General features: G+C 39.1%; 1 protein-coding gene across 1 annotated transcript in view; it reads left to right on the top strand.

Annotated features, from left to right (window-relative positions):
- The window catches only part of SPTLC3 (serine palmitoyltransferase long chain base subunit 3), a gene marked incomplete at both ends in the record, with an annotated part of 92,049 nt that overhangs the window by 42,410 nt on the left and 31,587 nt on the right, over positions 1-18,052 (top strand). Inside the window, 2 exons of the mRNA XM_080616057.1 lie at positions 9,429-9,553; positions 12,118-12,211. Coding sequence (XP_080472183.1) covers positions 9,429-9,553; positions 12,118-12,211 — 219 coding nt within the window. The remainder of the gene's footprint in view (positions 1-9,428; positions 9,554-12,117; positions 12,212-18,052) is intronic.

Genomic DNA, 18,052 nt, shown 5'->3' with positions numbered 1-18,052 from the left:
TTATTCCAATTGCTTTCATAACAAATAGTCCCATGAAATTCATTCAGACTATTCACAATGCAAGAATGGGCTACAATTAAAGAACACTCTGTAAGTCTTGTCAGTGTCAGTCTTTTAGGAAGTGAATTTCAGAGAGCAGCTTGGACATCAAGAATTACTAAAATAGGAAAGCAGGTTGTTAAGACCCGACTTAGATGGTGCAGAATAGCAGTCCTTGCATTTTCTCCCAGGGAGCTGACAGACAGCCTGTGCTTGTGTAGTCAGTGGAGAGAGTTTGCTCCTCAGAGCAATTCTGGGCAATGATTACTTCATTGGCTCTGGCCCTGTTGGAGCCTGTCTACCACAAAAACTATATAAATTACCTAAGAAAAACAGTTTCTTCCTAGTAGTAAGGATACTCTGTTTTCTTTTTGCCTCACCATTTTGTGCTGTTTCAGCTCTGTTCTGGTTCACAGTTGAGCAGATCTGAAAAATTCTATCAAACTTAAATATATATATATACATTCATAAGAGAGGTAGGGAAGAGTCTGTTTGAAAGGTCTCATCTTTATGAATCATCATTTGCCATCCTCACCTTAGAAAAATAGAGCAGAATGGTTTTGATCCTGAGCAAATAACATTTCAAAACTTTTGTTGTTGTTGTGTGGCTGAGCTAAAGTGGTTTGGAGTAAAAAATGCAGTGAGCTGTAGGAGCCAAGGCTCTAAATTGCCTTTGGGGTCCTAATCCAAGAGAAAACTTGAACGAATTTATAATTTCAAGCTAATTGACTTTGAAAGTACTGCTCTGCTCATGTGCATTTAAGTGTCTGGCATGTTTGGGGTTTTACCAAGATCTCTCTCAAAACAGTAATAGGTCTCTCTTTTTGAGAAGGATCATTCCACTCCTTTGAGAAGATTTCAGAGAGAGAGGAAAACAAAGAAAGACAGAAGAATAATGTGGATGATGTTTGGAAGAGTACATTATGGTTAAACTGTCCCTTGAGGGCTTCTGCCAAAACTCCTTCTCTTATAACTGTGCTGACTGTGGAGTGGGTACAAAATGCTGGCATATCAGAATGTTGTTGCAGGTAGTTTACTCTCAGAATAAGTTAATATGGCTGTTTTAATGTGGTGGTTTATAACTTTACAAAACCGTGTTTTATTTAAGGAAACTTAGTGAAGCTAAACCATGCTAAATGTAAAACAGTTATTCTGCATTCCCAGAAAATTAGCTTCAGACTGTGTGTAAACAGTGCAGAAATTAACTTCAGCGAGAACTGCGAAGCCCTGCTCATGCTTTCTCTGAAGTAATGCATATGCCACTGGAACAGACATTCCAGTTCAAGCACAAAAGCATAGGAAACTGATTAAAACAGTGGCTGGTCTTCCTGGATTTGTCCTCCATAACAAGATTTAAGGCTTTTCACTCCATTTTAAATTCAACACTCTCTTAGAATTGTAGTAATAATAATAAATCAGTTTCTTTGCATAACAGTGTCATTTAAGACACATTCCTGAGGCTTTTGTGGGACTTTTAATCTGAAAGAACAATATTTTCCTTTTTTTTAAGACCAAGCTAACTATTATCCCTTTCGAGCATGATCTTGGGGTTATAAGTAGTAGTTCCATAAAAGCATTAGCTTATTGTCCAGTGGTCAGAAAGCAAGTCAAATACTAGAAATTATTAGGAAGTGAATAGAAAGGCAGCCATAGAACCTCAGTATGCTATTGCATAAAGCTGTGGTTTGCTGTCATCTTGGGTACTCTGTGTAGTTCTGGTCCAAAAAAAATTGGCAGAACTAGAAAGTGTCAGAGAAGTGGCAACAAATGCTTTGAACAGCTTTCGGGTGGAGAACTACTGAGGTAGCTGTCTTTAGGTGTCAGAAATGCCTGCAATCTGGCTCAAAAAGAGCCTAAAGGAGGAAATTACAGAAATCTTCAAAAATGCATATGGCATAGAAGAGTGGTCAGGGTGGCTGTACATTGCCTCTTCCACTGGAAGAGCTACAGGGCATTGTATGAAGTTGGTAGAATGTTTCCATCTAAATACAAGAGGCAAGTCTCCACATTGAGGCTGGCAAACCCAAGTAACTCATTACAAAGAAGGCTGAAGATACTAAAGCTTCATACTTCTTTACATTCTAGGAGACACTGGCCACATACAGAGGAGAGATCATTGGTAGTTACTAGAAATACCGAAACCATTATCTGATTCAGGATGTCTTTATGCTGAAATTAGTTAGAAACCAAACTGCTGCTATATATATGTTTATCCTGCATTCATTCTTCCCCAGACATGGATAGAAGCCCACTGTCAGATGAAGGATTATAGGCAAAAGGGACCTTTTCTGTGGCATGGTTCATTTAATACTAGTTTTTTAGCATTACTTTGTTATTAATAGTTTAGTATTAACTTATATTATTACTTATATACCTATCACCACTGCTGTACAGTCATTAATACTGGACATGTGGACTAGCAAATCATTGTACAGATTTGGCTTGAATCAGGAACATGCACATACTTACAGCTTTATAAATTTACAACAGAGGTAGCATTAAGGAACTTATGAAGCAGTAACCTGGCTGTCTTCAGTGTTTCCAAGGACATTAAGATTAAAAAGGCATTAAGGAAAGACACTTAAAAGAGATCAAGAGTTGCACATACTCTTGGGGCATGTCTTCTAAGGGTAGTACCTGGGATGAATGTGTGAAAGTGGTTGTCTGAATACAGTAAGCAGAAGGCAAAAGATGCTTGTATCATGGTCTGCTTAGAGGTGAAAGACTTTTCAGCTGTGTGGTACATGGAACAGAAATAGACCCTAAAAGATATTGGCAGCACAAAGCTAATCGTAAGTAAGAGCCTCCAGAAAGTTTTGGAGCAGCTGGACATGTAGGATGAGGATAGAGAGACCTGCATCTACCATATCTGACAGAACTGACCATGGGTGTAATTGAAATTAAACCAGCTTTTGTCAGCAGAAGCCTCTCCTGCAGGTGCAGAAAAAGTCACTTTTTTATTTCTTTGCCTAATGCATTATAAGTGAAGAAACCCATGGAGACATGAAAAAGTAGGAAGTTGTGCTTTCCAGGAATAAATGTTGGATCTGAGACAATAGTTTTTAAATGTTGAAGGATTTAAGTAACTGGAAACTGTTCAAGTAAGTGGAGTATTTGGAACGGTATGGTATTTCATGTGAACTATTCCTAAGGAATCTCTATACTATGTTTTATTTATGTTTTATTTATTTTAATATTCCTTTCAAAAGTGTTATTTTTTAGCTTCAAAAAAATGTGAACAAACAGGAATCTAAATAAATTTGAAATAGCATCTGTTCCCTCTGTATTTTCCATGTGCAAATCAACGTATTTTAATGGCTTTAGTGGGAGTTGGCTACTGTTGGAGGCAGGATCACAAGCCTTTTGTCTGAGCCAATCCTGCCATTCTTATGCATATAGTCAGCCTTTTCTAAGCAACCTAACTTAAAATTAGTAAGGGAGAAATATGCAGATGATTATTTAACACTGTTTCCTGCTTGCTGATTGCAAACGATAACAAAATCAGTAAAGTTACAATTTTTTAAGATAAGGCAGATGATTATGCCCTGAATGCTTCTAGGCTTAGCACCAGGGTGGTGATGGGGCTGTCTCATGAACAGCTAGTAGCTCCAGTGCTCTATTTATCTAACTCACCATTACTCCTTATGGAGATGACATACATGAGTAACAGGAGCAAATGTATCATTAGCTCTCTTTAAGCAGCCAAACAGGATTCCTGCCTTTTGAAATGCTTCTCCTGTGATTATGCGTTGGACCAAAAGACAAGATGGAGCCTGCACAGAACACTTGCGGGGTGATTCATTCTGGAGGGCACGGTTAGGAGATCGCCTTTTCACGCACAGCTTATGCTCAGTTGTGGGGTTTGGTATTTGTTTTAGGATTTTTTTGTGTTTGATTGTGATCTGATTTCTAAAAACCAGATTTGAAAACCTCTGCCAACATTTAGACTACAAAAATAGCTCCATTCCCCTCTCTTTCTTCTCTTAGGTTATAAGGCTTAATGTGAATTTCTAGCAGCGTTTCAAGAAGGTAAAAATAGTTATTTGGCCATTCACTCTTTTAAACCACTTCAAAGCTCTAATTAGGGCTAGGACTCATTTTAAACTAATTGTAAACAGAAATAAATGGTCTAATTTCAGTTAGGAGAGAGATAAGGAACTGAAGTTCCCATATTTTGCAGTTTCCAAGTAGGAACTTAAGGAGAAATACAGCCACATAAATAAGAAATAGTATGTATATATTTCATAACCCTGGTTACTTTCTGATAGGGTATGGTATGAATTAAGAAACAATTCATGAGAGGAATTTTCCTCCTTTGTCATCTCCTACTAACATCATTTTCCTTTTGTGCCTACCCTCTCATAAATAACTGATCCAACTTATGATCAAAGGGTAAAGTTTGTTCCTGGTATTTCACCATTGCAAAAGTATGCTTTGCAAAGGATGATTAAGCTCTGGACAGCCTGTTTTGTGGCAGGTGGAACTGAAAGCATCAGGAGTAACTAGGAGTTACAGGTGTGACCTGTTGAACACCTGAAATATCTCCGGTATATAATACTATCTATGTGCATGCAAATATTTGGACACTTAATACACTGCTACTCAGGCTTTGGCATGAAGAGGTTGGAATTAAACTGTAAATTTTAGCCTTGTGTTTTTATAAAAGAGAAAAGCAAACAAATCTGGAAGATTTAAATTAAACTGGAAGTTTTGTTAAAATGAATCCACTCTTTTCTGAGAATCTGAAAATTACACAGGTACATTATTGTATCTATGACACCCCCAGCATCTTTGTGGCCTGCAAGCCCTATCAGCTGGTAGCAACATTAAGGCAGCGAGAGCAGTCCAGTTCTTTCAGATGCTTCCTCAAAACCCACTTCTTTTGGGGTTCTTTTATGCACATCCAGTGTTAAATGAGGCAACTACATAACATTACTGGGTGCTTCTCTCCCTCTCTCTTGCCTGCATGTATAACAATACAAGTTATTATATATAATATAACTACAAGTTTGGGCTTTGCTCTTGTAGTGAACTCTGTAGGACAGTGATACCACCTGCATCATCCGCTCTCATAGAATGGTGTAAATGAATAACACACTTTCTATGTATTCTGTTTCTTCATTCTTCCAGTAATAACTCATCCAATCTTGCTTTTGTAAAAGTATGTGTTTCAGTAATGTTATCCTTTCATCTCTGACAAATATCTTACCAGAGTGAATTTGTGACCTTAAGTTTCAAATGTGGAAGGGAAGTTTAGGTGTTTTGTTCTCTTCCCCACCCTCCTAACCTCTGACAAACCCTCATTTTCATGGAGTATTGGTTCTTATTCACGTTGGTGAGTCATATCAGTGATCTATAGGATTCCCAGTTCCTGTTCATATGTGGAAGTGGCCTTTATAGGAATCTGTTCTGTTCTTTCTTTTCAATGACTTGTTGCTTATATCTGTTTACTCCACCAGCTTTGTTTAACTTGAAACAAGCAGGTATTTTCCTGTCTTCTTTGGGTGTCAGTATTCCAAACAAAAAATTCTATTACAGGATGCTGTTGCCAGTGTTGGCAGTTTAACCAGCCAATGTCATTAGCACATAAGAACCTGAAAGACTCTGTTGGGCAGATTACCTAGTGACATAAACCACCTTGTCCAAGCTGAAAGCGTCAAAGCTAAATAATGAATTGTGTGGATCATGGGAAGTGCATTTTCGAGCTTTATCTGTCTAGCAGACTGACAGGGACTTTCAACCCAAGAGCATGGGTAAGCCTCTGAAAGCCTGTAAAAGCACAGTGTATTTCATGTTCCTTGTCCTAAGAGTGCAGTGACAAGTTAATGGAGGGAACTGAGTCATCAGATTTTGAAAAGAAGGGGATTTGCTTTGGAAATTTTGGGAATCTGTGGAAGTGGCTAACATTGTGAAAGTCCACTTTTGATAACATCTTTGATTTTACTTTCCATAACACACATATGGTCTTGAAACACCGTAACCCTGCTGTACTCTATTGCCTTCAACTGTCCAGCAGGGAGGAATAGCTTTCAAAATAAAGTAGTCCGTTTGGAACGACTTTTAAAACAAAGCATTCCATTTGTATACCAAATGCAGGTAGCTTTCTTTTCTCCTTTCTGTCTTAAATCTTTACCAGTAAGATGGCATACATTATTGAGTTGTATCCTCATTTCTCAGGTCAAACCAAGCTATGGTCAGCATGAAAATGACAGCAGGTAGAGTGTGTGGAATAATCCTAAGGTCTGTGTATAGGACAAGTATAGAAGCTATCTGTGAATCCAGCGTGCTAATAAAAATATGCCTGGTGTATAACTTTTCATTATCTGGATCATGATGCTGGTCTGAATTCAGCACAATACACAACATTTAAGGGTTATGAAAACCTGACTTGACACTGCTAAGGTTGTATTTAATGCAGCCTGGTGTAATTACTGCCTTTCTCATGTAGCTTGAGATCTAGTAGCTCGTGTAAGTGGATCAAATTTGCGTCTGTCTGGTAGTGCTGTTTATGCCTCTTGGGGTGGTTCTGTGACCAGTTCGGAATGCTATTGAAAAAGCCTCATTCAAGCAGAGCATATCTGACCTTATGTTTCCTCCAGTGGAGCAAACTAATATAATTAGTACAGTTTATACTGTGTCCAAGGACTGATCCGTACTGGAGGAATCTTCTGATACGATTAAATAGTTGCATTATTTATTAAATAAATATCCTTTTTACTTTAAACCTAGGAAAATGCAAGCTGATATGCTATATCAGCTGAACTCAATGTATATTGCTGTCATGAACCTCCCACTGTCAGGACTGATGCATATTGTACTGCTTCTGCAATACCTCATCTACCACCTACAATATTGCAATTATAATTAACCCAAAACTGAGGCTCATTTTGCAAATCCTTGTCATTCAGGTTTTGTACATTCCAATTTGTATTCCAGGATTTATAGGTAATAACAATATACAATAGCATCTGCATTCACTGTTAGGATTAGTAAATAATAAGTAGGAATCAGTCACCTTCAGAGTGTCTTATTCTTCACCATCACAAAATCAATAAAAAATAGGTCAAAAATGTGTATTCCTTTCTGGTTCATCTAATAGGTGCTTGAATAGGATAATCTGTAATGAGTCAGGCTTTTCTTGTTTGTAAAACCAGAAAACATGATGCAACCCCAAAAAGCAATTTAACTCCACCCCAGCAGTGTCAGATTTACCCCTGGAAGAGTCAGGGAAAATTTTTTCATGCCTTAAAATGCCTGCCTTGCAAAACACACACTGCTTGTTTCTCATGTTTCCACAAACACCTTTCTAACTCAAGCTGTGACTGTAGCACAGCTGGCTTCAAGCTTCCATTTCAGATTTCATCTTCTCTTTTTGCCAATAGCCCCCAGCAGCAAAATAACATCTGCAAGGAACACTGGGGCAGCTAACCGTGCTAGAACTCTTGGTTGTTAATGAGTGCTGTAACCAGGCTGAAGATTAACTGGGCCCAAAATGCAAAAAAAATGCAGAGTTAACCATAGAAATACGGCTTGAGACCTCCTGAGTTTACAAGTTCAGACAGAGATTCTCATATCTCCAGTGAGCAGCTCAACTCTGAAACACTATATGGGTTTGTATTTTATGGAGCTTGGCTACTAAGCTGTGGCTATGTGCTGAACCAGCACTTATCCTGCTGTATCTCGGGCTTTATAAATGCAAAAAGTAGCTGTCACCATATTCATACAGAGTCATCATGATGATGTCATCATGTTCATACAGAGTCAACTCACATCTACTGGAGGGTCTGCAGAGCCACATTTTCTGTGTCATGTTAACCAACTTAGAGCACAAAGCCAGAGACCGTCTATCCCATGCTATACAAGGAGTGCAGAGACACTCTTGAAGCCCTGCTGGAGTTAGCTGAGGTCTAGCAGGACCCAAGCAGGTTCTGTAGAAAATCACATCACCGTTGTTCATTATCTAAATAATCCAGGTTTTTCCAGAAGCCACATGATCCTTGCTCCTTATCTCCCTGACTTGCAGGGAGTTACTTTCCTGCATGATATTTTTCACTTTCTTTTCCACAAGATTGTCATTCTTGTTTTGGATATTTAGTAAGAACAGATAACAAAAACATTACCTCACTGTAACCACCTGAGCTAGTGCTATTGCTGAATCTACACTGCTGCCATTTTTATTTGATTCTATTTTATGAGCTTTTCTCCATAACAAAGATAAGATCATCTTCCTGACTCATCGTTCTTGTTGAGATACTCTAGTCAATCTTCTGCTTTCTCCCATTCATCTGTCCTTTATCCATCACAGTGAACACAGATTTCTTTTTCCCATCAATTTTAATTCACTTTGCTTATGTTATTGTGACATCAATTTGTGCACCCAGGTGAAGTGAGGTATCCAAAGTCAGAATACAAAGGCTACTCTCTTTTCTTCCCCACAGATCATCCTGTAAGAGTTCCTTCTGGTTTGGTACCTGCAATGCACAGCCAGGCAATCAAAGACTAGAGAGCTGGCAAGTTGAGATGATTCATTATTGTTCAAAATTATTTGTTGCCTCAATCTCTTAACACCACTCTTACATTTATCGCCATCTGTATTTTGTCATCCTCTGTTGTGAGCTGGGTGGGAAAGATATTGCTTTTGTTGGATAGTTGGAACACCTTATTTGTTTGGAGACTCCAGACACTAATATTAGATAAGTAACATGGAATAAAGAAGGCTCTCTAGTATTGCCTCATTATTTATGTTTGACTGTTGAAAGGCACTGCAACAGGTTACCCAGTGGCTGTGGCTGCCTCATTCCTGGAAGTGTTCAAGGCCAAGTTGGATGGGGCTTTGAGCAACCTGGTCTAGTCCTGCCCATGGCAGGGGGTTTGGAACTAGATCATCTTTAATCTTTGGTCCCTTCCAACTCAAACCATTCTGTGATTCTATGATTTTGTACGTATACCTTGGCACCCAAGAAGCAATGGAAGAATTTTGTTGTCATCAGGTTTTGATTTCACATCCAGAGAGAACTCAAGAATGCCCAAGATGTTTGTCCCATGTTTCCTATAGAAAGGAAGGTATTTTTGTCCTCATTGCAAGAGGGAGAAAAAGGCAAAATATTACTTCTCAGAATAAAGGAAACTTTTTCCAAAGGTAACTGCTTTGCTACCTTAACAGCAACAGTATTTGGTAGCATTAGTTATAGCTGTTTTGCGTCCTTGTTTTTTCTTGCATCATACCACATGTTAACCACAAGTTACAAATGGAAAACCTTCATTGGAACTTAATGTCATATAGCTTAATGGCACATTTCAAGCTGGTTCTTTTGTATGTTTTATGTCCTTAGAATTAATAACTTTCACAGCTTAATGAGTTTTATGATTCCTTGTCCTTATTTCTGCAGGCACCCTAGACAAACATGTAGAACTAGAGAAACTTGTGGCCAAGTTCCTTGGTGTGGAAGACTCTATGGTGTTTGGGATGGGCTTTGCAACTAACTCAATGAATATTCCAGCCCTTGTTGGAAAGGTGAGTACTTGCTTAAGGAACGCATAGAACAATAGTTTATTAATTGTTGTAACAACTGTTGCAGTATTCCAGGCATGCATTAAGTGGAAGGCTTGATCGAGGAGCAAAGCTTGATATCAGGAGTGCATGAGTCATAAGGCTGATGACCTTGTGAACATAAATATGCTCCTTCATAATTTTTTCTAGTTCTGGGTGTTGCTATCAGAGGTATCGAACATCTATTTAAGGATGAGTGATATGGTTGTTTAGCTTCTCTTAGTGAAGTTGCTTCTCCCTAAAAAGTAAGCAACTGTTGCATCCCATGTCTCAGGTGTTGTGGGATGAAGCATTTGAGCTACTTGCAGAGATATTGCACAGCTAGCCGTGGTGAAAGATGAGAATTAAGATATTCTTTACAACACTTTCAGAAAACAGAAGGCACAGTATTTAGCATTCCTGGTGAACTTGTCTTCATCCAGCTTTGCAAAGGAAGTTGGCAGCAAATGCAAGTCTAAAGTTGAATTCTAGAACTACAGAATGGTTTGGTTTGCCTTGGAAGGGGCCTTAAAGCTCATCCAGTTCCACCCCTCTGCTATGGACAGGGACACCTCTCACCAGACCAGATTGCTCCAAGCCCCGTCCAACCTGGCCTTGAGCACTGCCAGGGATGGGGCAGCCACAGCTTCTCTGGGCACCCTGTGACAGGGCCTCACCACCCTCACAGGGAAGAATTCTTCCTAATACCTAATCTAAATTTCTCCTCTGTCAGTTGAAAGCCATTCCCCCTTGTTCTGTTACTACATGTCCTTGTAAAAAGTCCCTATCCAGATTTCTTGTAGACCTCCTTAAGGTACTGGAAGACTGTTACAAGGTCTCTCCAGAGCCTTCTCCAGGCTCTCTCAGCCTGTCTTCACAGGAAAGGTGCTCTCCTATGTTGTGAACATATGACAAAAGTTGGATTCTTAATTGGTGTTGAAGGGACTTCATCTCCATTTTGGGGTATCTAACACAAAAGCATGAAAATCCATTACTGTGTCAATCACAACTCCTGACATAAAAAGAAGATACACTCTGCTGTCAGCCAGGAAAGTGGGTAAGCTCCTCTTCAGTTCACACAAGTGTGAAACAGTATGAAGTGTGTCATGCAAGTGAGAAACAATTTTTCTCTCTTGGTCGAGACAGACTGAACTCACTGTGTGTGCTTCAGAAGCACTGCCATAGAGGTGAATTCACTTCTTCACTCACTGTTGAAGATGAGTCCAGCTTTTGCAAGAGATTCCTAAAGTACATGTAGACAAGGGTTGAGTAGGGAGAATTGTTTCAGCTGCTCAGAACATGAATTTCGGTATGCAATGGTGCTGGACAAGTTGTCCATCAATTTCAAAGGGAACAGATACAGATAATTAATAAACCTTAAATGTATAATACTGCAGACATACATCACAGCATAAGATATTGTCCCTCGCTTTGCTATAAACCAATTTTGCCTCACTTAGTCGGCCTCATATGGAGACTCAGGCCTCTGTCAGAGGTGGGACAGTTAGATATATCTGGCACAAATAAAGGTATGATTATATGTATTATATAGAATATAACTATAACAATTTAGTATGTATTAATATTATATAGTATTATGATATTTTTTTTTTTAAATATATGTAATTACCTATGTTGGGTAGACCTATTCCTAAATTTTTATCTGTAATTAAGCCTTGCAGTCGCATTTTCTTGTCAAGATGTGTATACTCTTAGTGATAGTTCTGAACACCAGTCTTTAAGCAGATTTTTATATCTCTCAACCTAGGAATAATCTGTGTTTCCAACACAAGTATTTACTTAATGTTGTATTGACCTTTGAGTAATGAAACCACACCACAAGATGCGCAATAGAAAGCAGAGTTAAATTAGGGTTCCATCTTGAATTTCAACTGTGAATCCTGTCTCCTGTTAATATAATATACAAATCTATTTATTCTGCATTTCTATTTAAGTTTCTAAAAACAAAACAAGTTTTCAAGTGGGTTAATTAATGAAAAATCCACTACAGGTGAACTGTATATGCATTTAACAGAGGAGGACTGCCTGGTGCCTAGGCTCCACTTACATCTTAATGGAGGTGGAATTTATGAGGCATGTCTGTCCTGATTTCATCCCTGCAGCCCAAAGTGCTGATGTCAGTTCAGCCTCAGTATTACTCCTCCTTCAATTACTGTCATGCAGTCTATATATGCGGTGGTGACTGCATTTTCCTTGCAACAAAAATAAGACTGTAGATGGCTGGTAGAGGAAGCAACATCTCTTGGTTTTACTATAAAACAATCAAATTCTACTAGGGTTATTCACCACTTTCCAGTTACAGGGAATACTTGTCCCCTTTGCACCACCTGAGAATCTGATCCCGCATTTTCTGCCTGCCTTCGTAGTGCACCCTGGCAACTTCAGAAAAGTGTCAGAAAATCTTGTTAATGTTTTATACCTACAGCTTAATTGGTGCAATGCTATAGCACAGACACGGGTGTATGCTGTGCACGCCTGTCAACAGCCTCCTAGTTCATGCAGATGCTTATTGTACTCCTTCTCCACAGGGCTGCCTCATTTTAAGTGATGAGTTGAACCACACTTCTCTCGTTCTTGGTGCGAGGCTTTCAGGTGCTACTATTAGAATCTTCAAGCATAACAGTGAGTATTGAAGTTGGGAATATTTAGAGACAGACTTGTTCACACCTCAAAGGCAGAATGCTTCCTTTGAATGCTTGCTTTGCTGTCAGTTCCCAGATAATACTTCTGTCCGGGCAGAAGGATTAACTGTTCAATATTATGAGTGATTTCTAATGGGAAAAAATTAATCGTGTAATACCATAATTGTTATTGTGCATGATTTAGGTCATCAGGTTGGACCTTAATTTCAAAGTCTTAATCTCATTGCTGTCTTTTTGATGTGCTGAATGTCAGTGTGCTGTCATAAAGGCTTTACTGTTATTGTCGCTATAGTCAAAATAGTATAAACATACTTACAAAATGATAGTCCGTATCTCCTGACTCTGTTTCTACCAGCTTCAGTACAACCTTACGTTAATTACATTATTGCATTAATGTGGCAATACATTAATGTGGAATTATGTTAATGTGGCATTACTTTGAAATGGGTACCCCAAGTTACCAGGGGGCTATTCCAGAGGTGCAGGTAGTTATATCAAGAGGATCATCCCAAATATTCGAGTACAGTTTTAGTGTAGAAATCACACAGAAACTTTGCAATCATGTAATTATCTTCTAAAATACTCTACTTTTAAACTTTTATTTAGTAAATGCTGTGGTTACTGTCAGAGACATTGTGACAGGCTTTGATGACGAGCTTGTTCATCTCCCTTATTCCTCCATTGCAATTCCCCTTTCCATCCACATTGTGCCACCAGGCAGTGATTGCAACAGAGGTTAAGAAGCTAGAGAAGTGGTAAGGAATGAGAAAAGAGGTCTGATCACCTTTGTTAGTAGCTAATACACTCCTTTCTCTTTATTAAGTGTTGTGTTCAGCCCCAAGGTGAGGAAAAATGAATTATGCATATATATATATATTAGGCCTAAGGATCTGTTGGAATGAAAAGCACACTATAATTATATTATAAGGTGTTAGAATTAATATCTATTCATAATTTGGGCAAGAAGCAATTTCTGAAGATCATTCTAGAATTAAAGATCATCTGAAGCTGAGTGTTTTTACGGAAGTAATTATTTATAGATTAGCCTGTAGCACACCCCAACGTGTTGTACTTTCACAAATCTGAATATGCTAGGCCATGTTGTTATACCAGTCTTTTCTCAACAGTCTCTTAGTTCGTTCAGTGCCTTATCCCATTCAAACTTAGGTTTGCATCACATCTTGCAGGATGACCTCTACCCAAATCCAAATGCTTTCACAGCCTCTCGACCCATATATGCTGTGTGCAGCCCAACTGGCTTGTGTCACTTCCCACAGCATTTCAGAGGACATTCCAGTTTGAGGAGTGTATTGCTTTCAGCTGCTAAGGAAGCAGTGAAGACATCACTTGGAGCTGTCATTCTTGCTTTAAGGAATTTGGTCTCTAACCATCCCAAATATTTCATTCTGCTCCTAAGAACCTGATACCTAACCAGCCTCTCCTTGTGCTTATTAGAAATTAAAGCTGATACTCTTTAGAATAATGTGTGAACCTAAAAACATAGTGATCTCTTCAAAAAGAATTATTCCAGTACTGGAAAATATAGACAGTCTTTTTAAAGGTCTCAGCAAACATCAGTGGAAGACCATCCAGGTTGCTTTGGAAAAACTCTTTGCTTTCTAGATTAAAGATACGTTTTGCCAAAGTGAGTCTTGTATGCCATTTCTAAGACATCATTTTAACTTATTTTCTAATGAAACCTTGGAAATTTGTGCAAATACTGTTTGGAATTTGAGTATCAGCTTTTGTCATCACAATTTTGTAGGCCCTAAGTCTTAACTTATGTTGCATTTAGAGAGCACTTCACGTGAAGAAGCTTCACACACTCATGCTTTCTCAGCCAACTGTGAGTCCCTCAGTATGTTAGTTCCATGGTCAGAAAGTCCTTTCTAGTATTTCCTTAATCATATCTGTAAGTTCCACATCACCAACAGCTTTTAAAATCACATGTGCAGTAATCTATGTATGTGCCTTTGCTTTGGAGAAAATAAGATGTGTACTGGGGTAGGATAACAATCAAAAGTGTAATCCGGCAGAACTGCCTTTGTAGGGTGCAAGTCAGTACAGCAGATTAATGAAGGACACACATACCCAAAACTCCCAGCTTGTGTTGGGAAGGTTGTTTCAGTTAGGCAGGTGCTTATTTGTTTTGTTAGATCAGAGCTGTGTTGCTTTTGATCCTAGATTATTTTTCTTGCTAATGTGTGGACTTATAGCATATGTACAGGCATGCACATGCATGCCTAAATTGTCGGAGTATGTTAGTGTTGACATTGTCATGCTTATGAACAGGGGAATTAAGCCATTATCCATGTCATACTGCTTGATGCAAAAGAAACGTTCCTAATGCTGCGTTGACCCTGTAGATGAATAGAAAAGTTTGCACCTGGAGTGACCACTGGAAGAGCTTTAATAGGTATTAATTTCAGCATCAGGGAGTAATATCTTACTTTTTAATATCCTCCTCTGTAGTCTAGTAAAACAAAGCAATATCCTCCACTTCTTCTTTCCAAGGACAGGGGATTGATATATGTCATTTCACATAAGGAAATCAATGACCCTTTAAAGAGCTTGGCCCTGGGCATCAACTGGAGGATGTTACTGTTGTCAAAGACTTGGCTAGGGCCCTTTGATGAGCAGCTGGAACAATTCTCCAACAAGGTGCAGAAACAAAGAATGAATCTGAGTCCTATCCCAAAGAGGATTAGGGCTTACTGTGCATTTCATTCTTACTTGTATGTACAGAGCCAAATTGTGTGCTGACATGCGTTGGCTCATCTCCTTTGGAGCTGTGCAAGATTACACACACATACTGTTTGAATCAGTATTGCCCTACGCTAAAGAGAATAGAAGAGATGCCAGGTGGTACCACTACTAGTGCCTGAGACATGCTTTCTGTGCAGCAGAATCGAAATAAATTCAAATCAGGCGGCAGATTTTGAAGTTATCTTTCAGCTTTCAAAACTCAGCTTGAGAAAGCAGGTTTTTATCTATGCTCCTTGTTGCTTACAGCAGGCTCTTTCAAAATGCTGTGTAATACCTCTGGTAAAACTGCTTAGAACATATTTACTTTGGCTGCAACTTCTTTGGTTGCACATGTGAGAAGAGCTGCTGGAAGAAGGGTGAGGTGTGAATATTTAGAATAGAAGCATAAAATCATAGAACAGTTAGGGTTGGAAAGGACCTTAAGATCATCTAGTTCCAACCCCCTTGCCATGGGGAGAGACACCTCACACTAAACCATGCTGCCCAAGGCTCTGTCCAACCTGGCCTTGAATACGGCCAAGGATGGAGCATTCACAACCTCCCTGGGCAACCCATTCCAGTGCCTCACCACCCTCACAGTAAAGAATTTCTTCCTTAGATCCAATCTAAACTTCCCCTGTTTAAGTTTGAACCCATCACCCCTTGTCCTGTCACTACAGTCCCTAATGAGAGTCCCTCTCCAGCATCCTTATAGCCCCCCTTCAGATACTGGAAGGCTGCTCTGAGGTCTCCACGCAGCCTTCTCTTCTCCAGGCTGAACAGCCCCAACTTTCTCAGCCTGTCTCCATACGGGAGGTGCTCCAGTCCCCTGATCATCCTTGTGGCCTCCAATGGACTTGTTCCAACAGTTCCATGTCCTTTTTATGTTGAGGACACCAGAACTGTACACAATGCTCCAAGTGAGGTCTTACGAGAGCAGAGTAGAGGGGCAGGATCACCTCCTTCGACCTGCTGGTCACGCTCCTCTTGATGCAGCCCAGGATACGGTTGCTTTCTGGGCTGCGAGCGCACACTGAAGCCGGCTCATGTTCATTTTTTCATCGACCAACACCCCCAGTCCTTCTCTGCAGGGCTGCTCTGAATCCCTTCTCTGCCCAACTTTCAGCTGTGCAGTTATAAATGGTTATTTGGTTTTTGCAGTCATTTGTTGCAGTTATAAATGGTTATCAAAGTTATCTAGTGAATTAATGATACATTTTCTGATTCAGCTACTTCCTAAATGTTGTAGAAAAGACATGCACAAGTGTGTGCTAATAACCTCCCTTTCTAACAAACTTGGCATCGTAAATCTCTCTCCCGTCCCTTTTTTTCCTGTGTTATGGAAAAAATATTTTAAACAGAAAAATTACAGGAAACTTCATTCTATGATAAAAATATTTCCTAACTTCCATTTCAAACTTGCTACTGAATCACACTCATCTTTCAAAGGTTATGCTGCAAAGTCTTAGCTCATTGTGTAAAACTGTCTTATTTTATCTCAAAGCATATAGTCTGTAATACTGGATCTATTTGTCATTACTCAGAAGTAAATAAGTATGCTTTTAATAATAATATATATTTCAGTAGTAAACCAAGATGTAATCTCTGCCTGTTACCTTAGTTGAGTATAATGTAATTCTTCTTCTTACAAAAGTTAATGAAGTTCTATTTCAATATGTGGGTAACTGTCCTGGGCACTGCACTTTCCACAACATATCTGAATAGTTTTGCTAGAACAGACAAAATTGTTATATCTCTGTGCTTCTCCCATGTAAAACAAAAGGCATCTGGATGTTTCTTCTGTTTGACAAAAACATTGCGCAGGTATATGGGAAGGTTTTCAAGCTTTAAGGTTAATAATTGAACAAAAATGTATTGTGGACCTATAAGTCCCTTTTTATTTGGTCATAGGAATGTGCCCTGCATCTTGCCTGCCAGTGAACAATCCCTTCCTTGTAAACAGACAGGAATTTACAGTCTTGGGCTAAGAAAAATGCACAGACACACACCTATAGATGAGAGAAATTAGGAAGATGAAATTAGATGAAATTAGAGATGAAATTAGATGAAATTAGAGAAATTAGATGAGAGAAACCTATGTGAGAGAAATTAGGAAGAATATTCCATTTCTCCCTTCCTGTGTGCTTTCATTAGCACTATTTCTAGTCTTCACCCTGCACTAGTCACACCAGTATGCCACAGGGTATTTGGGTTTTAAGGGACTTTTTCTGTTTCAGGGACTTTTGCAGATGTTAGCAACAAAGATCTGATCCCTGGAGCCTCTGCTCTGAGGAATGGATGTAGAGCCATCCAAAATTTATGTAGTAGTGGTTTTAGTGGGCTAAAATCATTCTGACATGCCCAAAAAGCATTTGCCTATTGTCGCCCCTGCTGTGGTGTGGACATCGTTCAAGTTACCATTTCCCAGGCAGCGATTTGTTTGGGAAGCTAGAAAAGAGAGGCATTTCAAGTGTAGAAATGCAGCTATCAGCATGGTCCAAAAGCTAGTATGCAGTGGGAGGAAGGTTGGAGGCTACAACATCTCCCTGTCTCTGTGGCAGCAGTGGCCTGGCCTTGGTTAATTTTGTTCTCGAAGGTTTCTAATGTTACTCTTATCAGTTCTGGGCTCTCCATGTAACCAGTATGGAAGTCCTTTGGCTATATGAGGGCTACACTTTTGGATGTTTTCATCTCCTGGCAAAGGAAGAGACTGATTTATCACCTTTTCTTTTTTATTTCTAAGGCAATCTTCTATTAATAGCCTATATTTTAAAGCACTTCTTTTCAGAACCTCTGACCTTTATCTTGATTAAATATTAGCCAAAATCCCTTAACTCTTCCAATAAAACTTGAAAAGCAAAACTAAATAGCTAACCATTAATCAGCTTGTGATTTTATCAAGGCTTTTCTGACATAGCAGTTCTAGGTCTTATACTGGTATCAGCAGAAAGAGTGTCTTTGCTCATACAGTGGGAAGTTAAGTGTGTTACTAACTACATCCAAGTGAATTCTGTTCATATCAGTCTATATAAGAAGGTGTGTATAAGACTTAGGATGTGTTTATTCTTTCTAATTC

Source organism: Psittacula echo (genome assembly GCF_963264785.1).
Source record: "Psittacula echo genome assembly, chromosome: 4".
NCBI lineage: Eukaryota > Metazoa > Chordata > Aves > Psittaciformes > Psittacidae > Psittacula > Psittacula echo.
This window is presented reverse-complemented; position numbering and strand designations above follow the sequence as displayed.